This window comes from Triturus cristatus, chromosome 9 (assembly GCF_964204655.1).
Source record: "Triturus cristatus chromosome 9, aTriCri1.1, whole genome shotgun sequence".
Lineage (NCBI taxonomy): Eukaryota > Metazoa > Chordata > Amphibia > Caudata > Salamandridae > Triturus > Triturus cristatus.
Window position 1 is genome coordinate 40,633,004 of NC_140592.1, and position 19,083 is coordinate 40,652,086.

At 45.0% G+C, this 19,083-nt stretch overlaps 1 protein-coding gene across 2 annotated transcripts in view; it reads left to right on the forward strand.

The window, feature by feature from the left end:
• The window catches only part of IMPDH2 (inosine monophosphate dehydrogenase 2), a 340,575-nt gene that overhangs the window by 258,857 nt on the left and 62,635 nt on the right, over positions 1-19,083 (forward strand). The window contains exons 10-11 of one of the 2 annotated variants that reach the window (XM_085624344.1): positions 5,011-5,082; positions 8,699-8,842. In XM_085624344.1, coding sequence (XP_085480470.1) covers positions 5,011-5,082; positions 8,699-8,842 — 216 coding nt within the window. The remainder of the gene's footprint in view (positions 1-5,010; positions 5,083-8,698; positions 8,843-19,083) is intronic. The other variant, XM_085624345.1, reaches the window with a different exon arrangement.

Here is a 19,083-nt window from a genome sequence, read left to right on the forward strand (position 1 = left end):
TACTCCGGGGGGCTTTCCTCCAGTGGGAGGGGGTGATCGTTTCTGACACTTCGGATCTCCTTTATAGTGTCCAACGCCACCGCACTCGTAGCAATGGACAACCCTTGGCTGCTGACTCTGGCCAGGATTAGGGTTTCTGGGTGGGTTAGCCTTAGAGGTGAATCCTGTTCCCTTCCCTTGGAAGTTATTTTGGGGGCCTTTGGAGAACTCCTTTTTCTTTTCCCCTCCCTCTTTCTTCTGGGGGGCGCCCTGTCCGGCCTTTTGAGTATCCCCTCCAGTCCCCCTTGTGGACACCCGGGTACTAGCCCAAATGTCCGCCTCCTCAGCAAGCTTCCGGGGACTGGTCAGCTTGCTATCCACCAGGTGTTGCCGCAGTTCAGGGAAACATTTCTCGAGCAGGTGTTCCTTCAGTACTAGGTCAAACAACTCCTCGTAGTTCCTCACTTCACTGCCCTGAATCCAACCTTCCATTGCCTTCTTCGCATAGTCCAGGAAGTCCACCCAATTCTGCGTGCCCAGCTTGTGACTACCCCTGAACTTCTGTCTGTACTTTTCAGGTGTTAGTCCAAACTTTCTGATGAGCGCCAGTTTCATGGTGGGGTAGTGGGTCTGCTCATCCTCCTCGAGGGCCAATAAAGCATCCCTACCTGCTGGAGGCATGTACTTGTACAATCCCCCTCCCCAATACTTCGCTGGAACCCCATGGGCCCTCAATGAGACCTCATAGGCTGCTAGCCACTTGGCGATGTCGTCACCCGCCCCATAGCTCGCTACAATGTCCTTTGGCAGGTAAGGTTTGGATTCCCTGGTGGACTCTTGGTTTTGGCTGCCACCATTAGGAACAGGTTGTGCCCCGATTCTCAAAATCTGAAGATCTATTTCTTTCAGTCGCAATTCATGGGCCATCCTCTGCTCCTCTTTCTCCTTTTCCAGCCTTGCTAAGTCCCATGTGAGCTGTCTCTTCTCTCTCCGGTCTGCTAACTCCACTTCGGATAAGCCCCCACTAGAGACAGTGCTGCCCTTCCTAGAAAGTGTCCTGGGCCCTGCGGACAGGTTCCCCACCTCAGGTTGGTACATCTCAGCCCCCTCGGGGTCAGGCTCTCCATCCCTGTCTTCCTCCTCAGCCTTGCTTTCCCTGCGTGCCTCCCCCCAAGCCCTTAAGCTGGTTTGGAGTGCACCCTTCTTTGCTCCTGGGGGACAGTACACCCCCTCTCGCTGGCAAAACTCCCTGAGTTGGGCCACAGTGTACGTGTCTAGATTTTCAAGAACAAACTCCATCTTGCCCACTCAGGTTAGAGGACAGGTTTTGTGTAGTAACAATGCAGGGGGGTACCTTTAGTAATACCTCCTCCCACCACCAGAGTAAATTTGGAAAAAACAAAAACCCACAATTAGGAAGGCCGCTGTGAGAAAACTCCCGGTGTAGGCCTATGGACTACCCACAGTTATTGTTGAGTATATGTAGGCACAGCTCTATCCCACCACTGAACACCAATTTATGTTGGAAACAGCCCCACTCCCACTCCGCAGGGTGGTGGTGGACCTTCCCAACACAATGGGGTAGCTTGGCTCGAGTGGTCAGGAAACAGGCGCAGTGCTAAGCATACAATATACCCATACAATAACCATGCGTGCATCCGTTCCAAAAACGACTCTACACCGTAAAAATTATGAAAATATCCTTCTTTATCTTTTTCTCTTAGTTGCTGATTGGGAAAATAAATAACAATCACAATATACAAATTCTTAAATAGAGCAGGTCAAATAAATAATTGCTGTTTGCTGAAATAAATAGGGGTGATCATAAATAACAGGGCATAAATACAAGTGCAATATATACAGACAATTAAATACTTTGAGGTAATAAATACTGTACCAATAAATACTGTACCAATAAATACTGTACACCAACAAGTCCTGTGGACCTATAAACACAGTGCAGCATTAAATAGATAAGAATTTGATAAATACAGTTTCCCCAATAAATAATTAGAAGTATACAATAACACTCATGAATCAGATGACACTTCAATACTTAAGGGCTGATTTGGCCCAGGCACAGCTTGTAGGGTGTGGAAGGCTTGGGGGGTCCTACTCCCTGGCTGAGGCAAAGGCTGAGGCCTAAACTGAGGTAGATCAAAGGGGGGAATTCCAATACCCTGGCTTTCCTCTCCACACAACCTCTCTAGGTTAGTCCCAGTTCACCCCAGGCACAGTCAGATGGGTTTCAGCACCTCCCTAGCCCCTTAGAGTAGTCTCTCAGGTCTCCACAGGGCCTTAGGCGCCCTCTACTCCACTTACTGCCCTTTTCTGATGTTCCGACGCCGCTGGAGTCGTGTCGACGCCGTGAGGCGGTTCCGGTTCGGTCTCGGCGGCCTCGGCACAGTGTCAGTTCTTTGTCGACGCCGGTAGGCGGTTCCGGTCCGATGTCGGTGGCCTCGGTTCGATCTCGACCTCCGATTCGACGGCGTCGGGCAGTCTCTTCACGATGTCGACTTCGGGCGGCTCCGGTCCGATGGCGCTCTCGGCTCCGATGACGTCGGCCGGCCTGGCCTCGCTGTCGACTTCCGGCGACTCCGGGGTGCGATTCTCACCCCCGACCTCCGGTGCTCTTCCTCACAGGTTCCGGGCGACTCCGGAGTGCGATCCTCACTCCCGACCCCCGGTGCTCCTCTACCTCGGTCTCCGACGACTCCGGAGGGCGGACTTCACCCTTCCGATGACGCCGCTCACTCGACCTCGGTTCACCTCCTTCTCGACCCTTGGTATTCCTCTCGACCTCCGCCGGCGCCCTCTTACGACCTCAGGCGGCTCCGGGTACGACGTCTGCTACCTCAGTCAGCGCCGCTTCTCCACCTCGGGCTCCAGGTCTTCGGCTACTCGACGCCAGGCTCCAGGGAAACCAGTTCTCAGGTCAGAATCTTGCTGTTTTCTTGGTTCTAAGGCCTGTTCCTGCTGTCCAGGTCCTTAGGATGGTTTTCTTCTGTCTTCTTCCCACACAGGGCTATAGGCTGGGATCCATCAGTAGGGACAAGTATCAAGGGTGGGTTTATGGACCCCACTCCAGGCACAAGTTTCCACCCCTGCTGCTTCACTCCTTCCTCCTTCACTGTTGTGCTCCTCTCTCTTCACCAGTCAGGTGCCAACTGCCAGCTCCAACTGCCAACTGCCTCTCTTATCCTCCCAACATTCTAAACGGTTTCCAACTGTCACACAGTTCTGGAATCTCCTGGAAGGTTCTGGAAAGTGCTGGTAGGTTCCAGTGGATGCTGGTGATGTCACAGGAGGCCACCATTTTGTGCTTCAGGCCCTCAGACAGAAGTTTCAGGGGTAGCTAAAATGGCTCCCTGAATCTGTAGCAACACTAAAGTCTGGTGGTTCCCAAAAAGGAAAAATTCAAACAGGGTTTGAGGCAAAAGTGGGACAAAATAAATAATGATGAGGAGGGACCACCCAAAGGGCTGACAGGTCTAACAATTGTTCGTTTCCTTCTCTCCACCACATAAAGGCAACCCCATCTCTAAATCAGGGATAGCTAGGTGGATTGTAAAGTGCATACAAATTTGCTATCAAAAGGCAAAAAGAACATTATCTGTTCCGCCTAAAGCCCACTCTACAAGAAAGTTAGGGGCTTCTATGGCTTTTCTAGGGAACACACCCTTAGATGACATCTGCAAAGCAGCCACATGGTCAACACCGCACACCTTCACAAAACATTACTGTGTAGATGTGCATTCCAAGCAGCAAGCTAGGGTGGGCTAGGCTGTACAAAAGACACTTTTTCAAACCACTGCAACGGATACCGGTGGTCGCCGCTAAGGTTGGGTACTGCTATATAATCTATGCTAAGTGTACAATCTGCAGCTCATATGCCTAGAACGGAATATGCTACTTACCAGTATGCATCTGTTCTTGGCATGTAGAGCTGCAGAGTTGTACACGCCCACCCGCCTCCCCGGCCACCTGTATCCGTTCCAGTACATCTTATTTAGATACAACACACATGGGTTTCTCACTGTTATTACTACGCTCCATCATTTCCCTGTTGGCGAAAAACAATCTGAGGATGGAGCCGAAGCCCATGCGCAGTACGGACCGAAGGAGGAGTCACCGAACTCGTGACTTCCAAAGACTGTCCAAAGAACAAAAACAAACTGCAAACATCCGGGCCCAACACCAGATGGCGATCTATGCTAAGTGTACAACTCTGCAGCTCTACATGCCAAGAACAGATGCATACTGGTAAGTAGCATATTCCTTTATGTAGTTACTCTTCTAATGTACCTGGATGTTTAACATCATTTATCTACTAGTTCTTCTGGGTAGCATTTTTGTCACTGTCACAACCAAATGCTTTCTCACAATAGCTGGGTAAAATCACAGCTGAGACCGGGAATTCCTAGTCATTTCTGCTAGCTTGCTTTTCTACCCGTTTTTGATACATGAAATGATCTGTAATGTGTTTATCTGGCAAATTTTCTTATCAGACTTTACCATCCCTACAAGAGTTAATGTCCGATAGGCCAGAGTATATTTGGAAAAAGTTTTCAGCCAAAGAAGATGTTAACTAAGAGTAGCCTTCCGTGTTCTGCATTTGAAATCTCCTCAGTAATTCTCAAAATAGAACTCTAATTGTGTATTTTAGACAGAGGATGACTGCTGCTTTACAGTGAGTTGGTGATCTTGACCAGTTAAGTCCTTTATTATTTCTGCATTGAATCTTAATATGGTCCTCTGCTCTAGGCCCAGTACTAAAGTGGCAAATTAGTAAGTTAAAAATTACAACACGGTTTACGTGATTTTTCAAGTGCGAAATCTGTTTTATAAAATGGTGCATTCAGATGCGGTTCACCCAACCCACTCTACAAAAGGAACGTGGATTTGATCCTTTATAGGAGCTCTTGAAGCAGGTTCTTCTCCTATTTTCGCTTTCCTGGTAAATTTCTGACTCAAATATAATGCCTGTCCCACTTTATTCTTTACTTGTGCATTTTTGTTTTCATTGTTTAGCTGCTCCAAAGATCCCTCCAGACCTAAAGTCCCACAGCCCCAAATGTTGTTCTACTGTCAAGGGCACTTATAGTAAGTTACATGCCCCTGTTTCCAACCCTCGTTCTGTGCCTGAAAGCAGCATTTTGGTTGGCTGTTTATTGTCCTGCTTGACTTATAACCCGTTTAGTTGTAGATGCACTTGGGGTTTTGTGGCTTTGGATACTGGTTGGCTTTAAAAAAAAAAAGTAGTAACTTTTTTATTATTCAAAAGCAGGGTTCAGAATTGTGCTCTAATTACCTCACCAAATTGCCAAACCAATGCTCGTCAGTCCTATCTGCAGCAGTCGTTGTAAGCACTGCTAACATTTCAGTGTTCAGATATTAATTGTAAGTACCAGTGTTCTGCTGCCTAAATTGTCCAGAATTTGGCTTTCCTGGAGTAATCCTAAGACGTTTTGGCTAAATATAGGTGAATTGGAATAGGTTTTAAATGTTCCTTAGTAATGTAAGCTTTAGAAAATTAACTATCATTTATTTGCATGCTAGCGATGCAAATTTTCTAATTTACTTTAGAAGCATGTAAATTCTGAACCATGCTTTTGGGTGTGTCCCACACCACATTTCAGTTCTTTGGCATCCGGATGTTTTGACTTACCAGTGCCAAGGGCTGTTACTGGAGATCCCTACCTGCCTAGGGCTAAGAGGCAACCTCCTGAGGTTGGTCTAAAAATGATCTCTGGATTCTAATGATTGTTTATATTTGACTTTTTATGTAAGGATGGGGCAGTGCTGGACACGTTAGTCATTGCAATTCTGCCACGTCTTTTCTATCAATGGGATCCTAGGATTTTTGTAGGCATGCTGTTGAGTCTAGTTTTTCCTTTCACAGTGATTAATGCAACACCCAAGTATCTTCAGTTAGACAATATTTTCGAATGTTTTTGGCACTAATGCACATCACAAATTTGGATTGAGAATCTGGTTATGCCCCTTATTAAGAACGCAAGAGTGTTTTTTACTGTCGCTTTTTATTTTTACTTGGAGTAAAATCCCAGGCTGTTCACTGGCATAAAACGCCACGTTTGATGGTTAATCTAGACATTAACCCATTATTTTCATTCAGCTCAGCACAGATCCTTTTGGATAATAGGATATATCTTGAGTTCTGGAACAGTTTTAAGGTTTACTCCAAGACTTTCAAAACCCCATGCGTTAAGAATGAAGTATGCATTTTGGTGTACTAACTTGCATGATAATGTGAAATATGCATTAGCTGTGATTTGCTTGAAACACTCCAATGCATTTTCGATTCGTTAGAGTCCTGGAAATAAGTGTCAACTAAACCTTTTTAAGGAATCTACACATTCTCTGGGTCACATTAGTACTGATATTTTTCAAAGTTATATTATCTGTTTGTGTATTGATCAACAAGTTTAACATGCATGTGAAAGCTTTGAAAGACACTCAAAGCCACATTCTGCCACTTACAGGCATTCAGAGTGAGACTTTCAAAGTTTTCACGTGCATGTGCTGCAAGAATATTGATCAATTTGCTCTCGAACATAAGATTCTCTCTGATATTCCTAAACTATTGTAGAAGTCTTCATGTGAGGAATCCTGGAAAGCCATTAAAAGTAAATACCTTTCAAAACTTAAAAGGTTTCGAGTGGAGAATAAGCATAAAGGATGCAATATGTTAATTGTTTTCATTTTTTTAAAGCCAAGTCAAATGATGCATTACACTGGAAACGCCAATTTGGCGAAATTGCCATTTCAAGAATTCCAAAGGTTGGAGTGGTCTCCTCATGCAGCGCATGGTCTTCGAAGCCTTTGGAAGTTTGATTGTGAAAGGATCCTTGGGGCAGAGGGTGAATGTTTATGAATTCAGAAAGTTCCCCCATGATGAACCATGATTACAAGAAAGCATCCTTACCTTCATGGGACCTGCTTGAGTATGAAAATCTCAATATTGGAATAGTTAACTTGACTCTAAAATGAGGACGTAGTGAAAACTTTGACAGATAAGGCAGTAAAGCCTGCACCATAGGATATCCGTTTGGTGCTGCAATCAAAGCACTATTGCTTGGCAAGGTTATGGAATTCTCAGGTTAACAGCTCTGCTAATGTCAGAAATCCATTTTTTTTCAATTTAAGGCAGCATGTGCTGTTTTTTCCCCCCCTATTAGAATGAGCCTCAGGTTTGCCCAAGGGGTCAGTTAGCCTTCAGGAGACGTGCAGTAATGTTGGATACTAACCTTTTAGTTGTCGTTTGAGAACAAAGGTCCTGTAAGATCAACCATGTATCTTTGACCAGTCCAATTAGTAATGCAGAGACCTTTTTAACATGCAAATTATGCAGTAGCCTTTCTGCTGAACAGGATTAATTCAAGCACAATGTCTAAATGGATGTTCTCTGGTTAATGTGGAGATTGGATTGTTTTTGCAAGAAAAGCGCAAATCCATAAAAAGCCCTAATTACAGTGAAATACAGTATACTGTTTTTGAGTACTCAGCTTGTAGCCCACTGATCCTTGAGCTGCAGTGATGCTCACTAAAAAGGCAGCTAAGACTGGTGTTGGAGGTCAACCTTTCTCATTGGAAGAAAAGGTGGTTCTATTAAAAATACCAAACTAGCTCTTCTGTGAGAGGTTTGCTTAAAAGCTTTAGTTGGTGTTCTAAGGCCTTATAGGTAACTTTTCTCAGGCAGAAAGGGTGCATACGAAGTACTTGTGCAGTAATTGTTAATCTCAGTAAAATGTACTTTAATAGATATAAACTGAAAGCCAGACCTAGATAAGAAACTATGGTGGTATTTCTTTCTCTCTGGCAAGTTGGGTCTGCTTGAACTTCCAGACATCAAATGAAGAACCTCACCCATTTGAAGATTGGCAAGGTTCTATTACCAGAACATTTTGCTTCCCTGTGAATGGTCCTCTGGAAGGTTTTTCTGTTCAGGTGCTGCGAAGCCAGGTCTTCAAGTTCTGTAATGAACCCCTAGTATTAGAGAACATTTCACAACATCCTGATAAGATCGCATCTGCACCGAAGCCTTATAAGTTGAACGGTGGGCAACTGAGGATTTAGGTACCACCAGTGTTGGGACCATTCTGGAGCAATGAGAATCATTCTCTCCTCATGCGGCTTAAATTTGGGTATCCCTTTTATACGTAGTGAGATCTGTAAGAATGCTAAACAAAACATCTTTTATTATTCAAACCAATCCAGTTAAGACCTTCTCAAGGATGGAGGTTTTGGAAAACGGATTTCATAGTCCTCGCATTTTGAATTTCCTTGTATAGTTAATTGGCTTTTGGTGAAGACAATTGGCTCTGTTTTTCCTTCAATTATATATCATTCTGAACTTTTAAAGATGCTCAGATTCTGCAGGTGCACTGAGATATTGAGCTGTTTATGAATTCAGAGAAAATAGCCAAGATGAAGCACTTCGTTTTTACAAGTATTAACCTGCTTTAAACGTTTCCTTTCCCCTTGTGGAATTATTATACAGAAACTCAGTTATTTATCCAGCTTTGGGTTACGTTTTGTATTCAGAACCATTTGCAACTTGCATAATTTCTATCATCACCAACTGCTGTATGTCAACATTCTCAATGAATATTTGTACTGCCGATTTACAAAATTTGTAGTGCAATGCATTTAAAGAACAGAACATGTTTGGCAGCTTTGTTCTTTTTCCCCAATTTAGTGTTGGCATGTGGCAGACCACAGGCCACTGCTGTGTACAAGGTGTCGGAGTATGCACGAAGGTTTGGAGTGCCAGTAATTGCAGATGGCGGGATTCAGTCAGTAGGACATATTGCAAAGGCTCTTGCTTTAGGGGCTTCCACAGGTATGTTCTAATTGTGAAACCTTAATTTGACTGAATTGTTGGTTGTAGACTTGGCAATAATAGTAACGCCTGTATTTAAATTTGTAACTTGAATTCCAATTAGTTTTTTTCACAAAATGTAGACTGCTTAGAAAACACAAGAAAATCTTCCTACATATTTTTGAATTGCAAGAATGCTCACATAAAGATGCTTGGTGCTTTCATTCGTCTTTGTGAACTTTAAGTGGTCTGGTATGAATATTAAACCAGCCAATGTCCCTGAGCAGTCTGATATTGCACGATTATTTCCACTTTTTCTTTCCATTCCCTTCACCCAACCTGTAGGTTTTGACATTACCATGATTAGGAGGCAGTTCATCCAGTGATTTCACAAAGGTGCAACATGATTGAATTTCCAGACATTTAGTAATACAGCCACCACTTCTTGACCGTATGATAAGATAGTAATTGCACAAGGAAAAAATAAAAATCAGTACCGAAGTTCAATTTGGATATGATTGCTATCACTGCACACATTTCTAGGTGAAGCCTAGAAGGATGTTTTTTTCCCAGTTTGTTGAAGGAAATCGGAGGCCTACAGACTCAACCTCTGAATCTAAGATATCTTTAACTGAGTGTTTATTTCCCTTAGGTTCTGCAAGCACCAATATTTAGTGGCTGAAAGAGGCCTCTAGAGGCTAATTTTGCCACCTACAGCTGTAATTCATGTGGCCGTAGAGAAATGATCACAATGAATTATGCCGTTCTGTTTGCCTCGCCAACTTCCTGCACATCAACTAAGGCATGGTAGACCATGTTAGAAACCGTTGACTGAGGTCAAAAATTGGGTCAGACACCATAGATTCTGCCAGACCATCACATAACCCACCACGATGGTCTGAAATTACCTCCAATGTACCTCCAGTATATCTAGGCAATTGAAATACACAAAATTAGAAACTGAGCCATATTGATGTAGCTTTTCAAAAAACAGCGCTAATAAATTTTTCCTCGTACATGAGAAGACTCTAGGCGTGCTTGTCTTATGTCCAGCCATCCAAACACCAGATCTAGAGGCTCCCGACAATCAAGAGCACCACTTAGCTCCACATCTCCATGTCATTCGAGATCGTGTCCCATTCACATAGAATTAAACATACAAGTATCTCAATCTCGTCATTTCACCAAGAACATACAACACTGTAAGCGATAGTCTTTCAAATTAACGTTTCCACTTTAATGAGTAATTGGACAGTGGAGCTGCAAAGTTCATACTAGCTGACACTATGCCTGAAGCAATGGGTAGATATATCCCCTACAATAACCAAGACACCAGGGAAAGAACCAGTGTCTTGTTGGCCTTATTAAAATAACAGATATTCAGTTGCAATCTAGGCCTCAGCATGAGAATAAGTCCTGAAAAATGTTCCGTAAAACCATATGTGAAAGGTTACAGAGCAAGACATGCAGCTGTGACGGATAAGGGCATGGTACTAACTTGTTTGGAAACTTCGTCACACACTTCTCAAGAGCACCAATGGCCCGTTACATCTTCTCTGAATAATGTGGTTAATTGTCGCTTTTTACAAATTTTTATCTTTATATTAACAGCATTAGCCGGAAGAATACCAGTTCTTTTATCAACCAATGAGATAGAACAATTCGCTTCCTGTGTAAACTCTGCACACAGTAACTTTTTTATGCTGTATTACCAGCACTGTCAATTCGGCTAGTTGCCTGCACCACAGCAGCTACCTCCACAGCAGTAAGACCTGGAGAATTACATTTCACTGGTGATTATGATTGGCGAGAAAATACTGTTGAAAGTGAGAACTATCCTACAATAAGTGGATATTGTGGCAGCTCCTATCATTGCTGCTGTGGTCGCATCAGATGCCAGTTTTCACTAACTTGAGGAAGCTGCCATCCTACACCAAGTGCAAAAAGAACTATTGATGGACAGAATGCAGAACAATGTCATACATTCACCCCAGTACAGAGATCTGGGTTTAAATCCATCGTTTTTTTGCTCGCCATTCCAGTTGGACCCAGCCATATGCAAATCAGTCTTGACCCTCTGCATTCCGTCCATCAATTGTCTTCTTTCTGCATTCCGTCCATCAATTGTCTTTCAGCAAAAGAATGATGGCTTTAACCCAGATCTCTTGACTGGGGGGTGAATGTTTTGATTTGTTCTGCTATCCGTCCATCAATTGTCTTTTGCTTTCTCTCCCTAAGTACGCTGGGTATGCCCAGACATGGTTAATTTGGAATCACTGTGCCACTGGAATCAAGCTATCCTGGCTGAAGAGGGGTGAAACCCGGTAACCGGTCCTAGGATGTTTGTTTCTGGTCCAGAGAGGACCTGGCTTGGCAGTTCGGGCTGGACTGTTCCCATAAGGCACAGGGTCAAGACTGATTTGCATATGGCCAGGTCTAAACTGGGGTGGCATGGTGAGCAAAAGAATGATGGATTTAACCCAGATCTCTTGACTGGGGGTGAATGTTTTGATTTGTTCTGCATTCCGTCCATCAATTGTCTTTTGCTTCCTCGTCCTACACCAAGTGGCAGCTTTCCAGCTCGAGGTCCAGAGCAAAGTATTGGGCATGCCGTTCATTGCAACTTTTGGAAGCACATAGTTTTGTTTGCATGAGAGCGCGCCTAACGTGGATAGTGTGCTTTAGTGGTAAACAGAGGGAAACTTCCAAAGTGCCGCCAACAAACCTCAGTCTGGTAGAGGAGGACCTGGCATGCCAGGGCAAAGGAGCCATACCTCCGTACATACTGTGACCAGGGCTGCCCTTCTGAAAAGAGGCCAACCTGCATCCAAGAGAACAGATCCCTGCATTCTTGCTCACAGAATTCTGCAAAGTATCTAAGTGACAGCTTGTGGGCCCTGTCCTTTCGGAGTGTGAGAACAGGTGGGGTGGGGGAGAATCAAGATTTGTCTTGGGCCGAAAAGTGGAACGCATATAGGGGAGAGATCTGCGAACCGCTGACGGACAGACGACAAGACATTGTGTACTAGACTCCAATGTTGAAATATTGTACCATGCTCTACTCTTGTCGGTGTAATGATTATTCTGGGGTACCACTGTTGACTGATACATGGTGAACACTATTGCTTGAATATTGTTTTTCCACGTTACACCTTTCATTTAATAAAAAGAACAATTCTAAAAAAGATGTGTCTCGGGCTGGAGGAATATCACCACTGATCAATAAATAGGTGATTTCAAATCTTTATCAAATGATAGATGAAATCCCGTGTCAGACTTTGCAAGACCCTTGGTAAAAAGATCTCATGACTGACAAATGGAGGGTGTTTTACTCGCACACCAAAAAATGCAAGTGCAGAAGTTGTGACACTATCCCCACGGAAATGCTCAGATTGTGAACAATCACTTTGCTCTGCAAGGCTGTGGTATGCCTTTCAACCTCTGTTCAGCTGTTCCTCTGCTCGTCAGATGCAATGGCTTCTGTGTGGTCTTAAGAAAACATGCAGCTTATTGCTTAGATCAGAATGCCTCAGTCTTGCTATGGAACCTCAATGATTAGTGCTTGATCATTAAGAAGTGGATGAGCAAGATGCTTCTCCCTTTCCGGAAAGCAACAAAATGAAATGCTAGTTGGCAAGAAAATTGACTACCGACATCAATACATCCGGCCTTTTCAACTGAATGCATCTTGCAACTCCAGAGAACATCCTTTATAGTTCTAAAGCACTACATGCAAACTCTGCTCTTAAAGACAGCTTTGTAAACTCAAAGCAAACTTTTTTTTTTTTTTTACAGTTTTGTATTAGCCAGTTCTCACTTTTGTTTAAGAGTAACCGATTTAAAGTCTCTAACTTCAGAAAGTGAAAACGTTCACAAACCTTTCAAGGAAGGTGGAGAGAAAAGAAGGGCAGTGCAACCGAATATCTTGCAGCCTAAAGGGATATACAATTGTCACTGCTTCTTTAACGTAAGGCACACCACCATGCAGTGACAGCGGAACCAGTTCTAATAGCTGGCGCTTCTATTTTCTGAAGCATTGACCTACGCCTTTATTGCCCTTTTCTTTGGAAACCTTCCAAACCTTACAGAAAACACTTCAGTCAACATCTTTAAAGATAGAGTAGATTTTATTTTGTTTTCTGACAGAAAAATATTACTTCAAAATGCAGTTCATTTTTGTGAATATTCTTGTCAAAGAAAAAAGGCTCAAACAGATCTGTTTGCCTTCACAATTCTCATCGACCAGACTCCTGTTCCTACTGACAGAAAATCTCCAGGAGAACGCTGAAGGACAGGAAGATGAATCTACATTGCCTGGAGGAAGACCAACAGAGTCCTCAAGAATTGGTGTCTGAAATACCTGAACCATTTGGAGAGTGCGCTCCCCACACCACATCTCATTCTGCTAATGCTAGAGCTGGCTAAGAGTGACCACAAGTATTTATCATTTAGGGTCCACCTGACCGCAGTTTTCATATTCCAGACAACTGAGGACACTGCCTTCTATTTGTTCTCTATGAGGTTTATCAAACACTTCTTGAATGGACTCTTTACGTCCTTTTCGTAAAGTGAGGTGTTCTGTTCCTTTGGAGATAAGCTGTATAGAACCAAATCATGTTGCCTCCTTCCAAACCCATCCTCGGAGCGCTCCACAAATTTTCGGTGGAAGACTGCGCTTCTGCTCCCTTGGACCTCAGCAAGGATAGTTGGGGAATTACAGTACAGGCGTTCACCAAAAAGAAACCATACGTTTGGTTTACCAAAGACCGTGATCTTGTCTGCCAGTTCTAGATTCGTGCCAGTTCTAGATTCGTGCCAGAAGTCCAGACAGACTCTTTAAATGAATTTGTAACTCTGTGATCGATCTACCCTAATTCCAACAACCACCGCCAAGAGATCTTTGCACTCGCATTCTTCAGACCCCCAGGATATTGCTGCATGGATTAGAACATTTGGCGCCACACTATTGCATTTTTGAGCAACTTGTGTTTGAGACATTAAATAGTTCCGTAAAGTTTTATATTGTGATGGATGGTGCACTGTATACATGGTGTAGCTGTTTACATTTTATTTAAACAAAAAAAGGATGGTGGGCTGTGCAAATGTGACAGCTGGTGGTTACATTTTCAAAATATTGCAGACTGGGGAGATGCAAATGCTACAATCGTTCTCCACCAACACACGCTCCCAATGACTAGCTCTTGTAAACAACATTTATAAGCTAGAGGCCTTCTTGCCAGGATCCCTGGCAATATGAAAAACTGTAAATGTGTGCAATTGGTTAATTTGAAAATCTAAAGGCTGTGTTGGTTGCCTTTGTTGGCCTTTAATTAGTGAAGTGATTTGAGATTTTACAAGAGGACGCTACCTGCTGAGTTCTGGAGGTGTTTTTAATGGAAACTTTTAAGCAAAGTTTGTGCTAAGTAGTCAGATTTCAAATTACTAAAATCTATTTTGTAAGCCCTTCTTTTAACTTAAACATGTGAGCCCAGATTTACAAAGCGTTTGCGTCTGGTTTACATTACTTTTTAAAAACAAACCTGATGCAAAGTCTTCTGCTGGGATTTACAAACTAACACAAAAAACGATTTGTGTTGGTTTGTAACTAAAAGTAATGCAACACAGCACAATATGGCGCCTTGCATTACTTTGTGTCAGGGAGGCATTTCATGGGTGGTGCATGGGCATTATCCAGTATTAGGGTATCTTTCATAGATTCACATGCCTGAATCATTCCCCGTCGTCTGGATGGGAGTCACCGGTAAATAACAAAGCAATGTCTTAGTAGACATATATAGCAAGAGGCCCAGAGGCCTTAGCTTAGTAAGCTATCCACGTCCTTATGTAAAAAGGACCAAAGTTTGGCCAGTAGCCAATCAGCTAGCACCACCCTCTAGAACCCTCCTGGAAGGAGCTCTAGTCCCTCAGATTTTCTACCGCACGTCGTGCTAAGGGAGTCTCCACTGAGCTCTGCTCATTTCTTTGGATTTACAGTATTTTGCTCTAATTTCTTGGATTTCAACATGGCTGATACCCCAAAGAAGGGACTTTTCAGATCCTGTGCCTCATGTGGGAAGAAGAGGCTTCACGTCGACGACCAGCATAAAGACTGCCTGTATTGCCTCTATCCCAGCCACAATTCAAAAGATTGCAAGGTATGTCGCACTTCTCATCTAAGACTCTGAAAGACAGAGAAGGGCGCCTTTTAATTTGGCTGCAAAGGCTAAAGGACAAGGAAACGGTTGTGTCCTCTGAGGAAAGTGAGGGTTCTTCTATCTCCTCTCACGTAAAAGACCAAGGGTGTCATCTCCGGACCCTTCGTCGCAGCTGCCTCAAAAGACACAGAAAAAGTCTTCAGAGGGCTTGGCTTTGTCTCCGCCAGGAATTGCATCTCCCAAGACTGTGCCACATACCTTCAAAAAGCCAGTCTCCACCCCATCGACGACCTCGTCGACGGTGGCGTCGACGAAAAGATCTCCGACAGCTATTTCTGTCACCTCGACGATGACACTATGAACAGTGGCTTCCCACTCTACGTCTTCGACGACCACTTCATCGTCGACGGCAGGTATAGCTATCTCGTAGACGCTAGATATTAAAATGATGTCGGCGAGTAAACTGCCGACGGGAGCGTCGACTACGATACAGTCGACGAAAGCTTCCTCGTCAACGTCTACATAGTCGACGAGGACAGCGTCGACGAAGCATTCGACGACGAGAACACAGTCGACGAGACCATCGCCGTCGACGTCCTCTTCATTATCCTCGTCGCTGACGACGACACCGACGGCGACAGCCTCGTCGACTACGTTGATGCCTGTAACAGTCTACAGTGCTACCGTCAACGGGCCCGTCGACGGATTTGGACTCTGATATACAAAGTACATATGTGCACCTCAAAATAACCAAACGTGTACTGACTCCAGCCCTCACTTCACCCAGTAAGGTCCCAACCTTGCCTCAGACTCATCTTTTTGAAGAGGAAGATTCAGATGACGCCAGTCTCTTTCCTGCAGCGACAAGTCCATCACAGCTGCATGTAAAGTATCAAGATGTCTCAGACTATGAAGACATTGCCCAGGAATATCAGGAGGATCCTCAGGTATACGTACAGCTCCCACCTTCCATCGTGTGTCTGCCTGTGTCTCTGGTCACGGACCTTCAATTCCTAATATCGGATTACAAGCAAAGGTTCCCGACGCCGGCACCTTCCCCGATGCCAGCTGGGCCTGCAATACCACAGCCACGTCCGCCTCCATTGCTTTTACAACCAGAGCCTATAACATCACCACCTCGTCCCATCTCGGATGACGAGGATGAGGAAGATCCTGAAGGAGGAGAAATTCAGGACACCCAATCTCACCAGGATGAATGGGATGATTACATCCTTCCCTGCCTGGTTTCCCCTACCCCTACCGCAGTCGACTCGCCGCCAGAAGACATCGGCGGTTTTCATAACATCATAGAAAGAGCGGCCCAGCGCTTCCAGATTCCGATGCCTTCGTACCAACAAGACCGTTTCCTTTATGATTTTAAGGAACCTTTCAAAAAGTCTGTCCGGGCAATTCCTATAATTGACTACATTTGGGAACAGGGTTTAAAGATTATGAAGAATCCTTCAACAGTCCCTCCAGTACTACCACGTCTGAACAAAAAAAATAAGGCTCCTGATACCGCTCTGGCTTGTCTTACAGGCCATCCGAAGCCGGACTCTGTAATTACTCAGGCTGCACAGAGGAGGTCGAACAACCCAGCTGCTCTATTGACCGCCCCGCCAGATAAGGAAGGTAGGCGACTGGAAAACCTAGGCAAACGGTTTTCCTCAATGTCCGCCTTAACAGTGCGTGCCTCCAACGCCCTTGCACTGTTGGGACGTTACAACCGTCAAATGTGGGCGGACATTGCACCATACCTGGCAGACTTGACAGACGAATCAAAGGATGAGGCTAAAAAGATTTTGCTAGAAGGAAAAAGATCTGCCTCTGAATTGATTGACTGCGCAATGGATATTGCTTCAACCGGATTCAGACAATTGGCTGGTGCAGCAGTCCTTCGACGCCAGGGTTGGCTCAAGGCCACCTCTTTCAGGCCGGAGGTCCAAACCAAGGTGCTGGATATGCCATATGATGGGCAACTTCTCTTCGGTCCTTATATTGATGAGGCATTGCAGGGTATCAAAAAAGATACTGATACTGCCAGGGCTTTGGGTTCTTTACAGTCTAGGAATCCTTCCTTTCGTGGTTCAAGAGGGAGAGGTCACACTTACCCTAGGGGAGAATTCCAACAACGTCCTTCCTTTTCTTCCTCCCAACAAAACCGTCCGCAATACCAACAGCGACAGCAATCCTCATACCACAGATCTTCCTTTCGTGGCAAAGGAGGAAGACAGAAGGGCGCCGCTCGGCGGCAATGACTTTTAACTGCAGCCGGCTTCAAACTTCTCTCCACCCTCCAAGATTGGCAGAAAAATCTCCCACTTTCTCCCAAATTGGCAAAAGTTAACGACGGACCGATGGGTCCTGCAATTAGTACAATTCGGCCATTCTCTGGAATTCATACAGATCCCTCCACATACCCCTCCCCGCCAAAAAACTCACAACCTACCCCCTTTACTTCTAGAAGTGAAACTTATGCTCCAAAAGGGAGCTATAGAGAGTTCCCCCAAGCCAACGGGGAAAAGGGTTTTACTCCCGCTTCTTCCTCATTCGGAAAAAAGAGAAAAAATGGAGACCTGTATTGGACTTGAGGGATCTGAACAAATTTCTGAAGAAACAGTCGTTTCGTATGATCACCATTCAGGAGGTTTTACATCTGCTCAATGCGGACGACTACATGGTGTCGTTAGACCTACAAGACGCCTATTTTCATATACCAATACACCGCACAAAAAATTCCTGCGATTCATGGTGGCGGGCATTCCCTACCAGTTTTGGGTTCTGCCATTTGGGCTCAAATCAGCACCACGCATTTTCACCAAATGTCTAGCTCCAGTGGCTGCATACCTACGCCATCACCATCACCAGGTCTTCCCATATCCAGACGACTGGCTTATCAAGTCTCCATCTCTGGAAGGCGCGACAAGGTCTTCCAACGCTTGTCTGGCGCTCTTCAATTCACTGGGACTAACTCTCAACCATGGCAAGTCTGTCCTACAACCGTCCCAGCACATGCAATTTCTGGGATCTACACTAGACACCATACAGAGGAAAGCATTCCCATCTCAGGAGCGCAAGGACAAACTTCGGTCTTTGGCACTCCGGGTAATGTCCAGAAAGACACTCTCAGTGCGTCTCTTCAAATCCCTACTCGCGATGATGTCCTCTTGCATCCTATTAGTCCCGCATTGCCGTCTTCGGATGCGACCCCTTCAGGAAGCACTGTCGGATCAGTGGATCCAGTGTACAGGGTCCTTCGACGACATCATCCAGGTGACCCCGGGGATCAAACAGGCTCTGAGATGGTGGGTTTGCCCCCAGAAGCTTTCTCAAGGCTTGCCTTTCTTGCTTCCTGCTGCTCCTCATATAATCACCACGGACGCCTCTCTGGAGGGCTGGGGGGCTTTCCTTCAAGAACTGCAGATAAGCGGAAAGTGGTCTCCTTCAGAGAAGATGCTTCATATCAATCTTCTAGAACTACGCGCAGTCTATCTGGCGCTGGTGGCCTTCCTTCCAAGGATCAAAAATTCCATAGTGCTGGTCCGGACAGACAACACCACGACAATGCATTATCTGAACAAACAAGGAGGAACTCGCTCACACTTTCGCGCGAGTCGCAAAGAATTTGGAACTGGCTGCTCCGCCACAACGTGTTGGCAGATTATCTCAGCAGAAGGCAGGCAGTATGCCACGAGTGGGACCTGGATCAACTAGTTCTCAGCGACATATTTGCTCAATGGGGTACCCCTCTACTGGACCTCTTCGCCACCCAGCACAACACCAGATGCCAACACTTTGCAAGCTGGCATCCCCAACCGGGGTCCCTGGGGAATGCCTTTTCGATAGCATGGTGCAACTTCTTTGCGTACGCTTTTCTGCCGTTTCCCCCGATTCCCAGAGTGCTAAGGAAGATGAAAGCGGAACCCTGCACTCTGATATTAATGGCTCCGGCTTGGCCACTTCACCTCCTTTCCCTGGAACCTCCAATCAAATTGAATCCGTTTCCATCTCTTCTAACGCTCAACAGTCAGCAGATTCAACATCCGGATCCAGCGTCTCTCAGGTTATCAGCATGGCTCCTGAGTTCAGAGTTTCAGGGGTTAGACA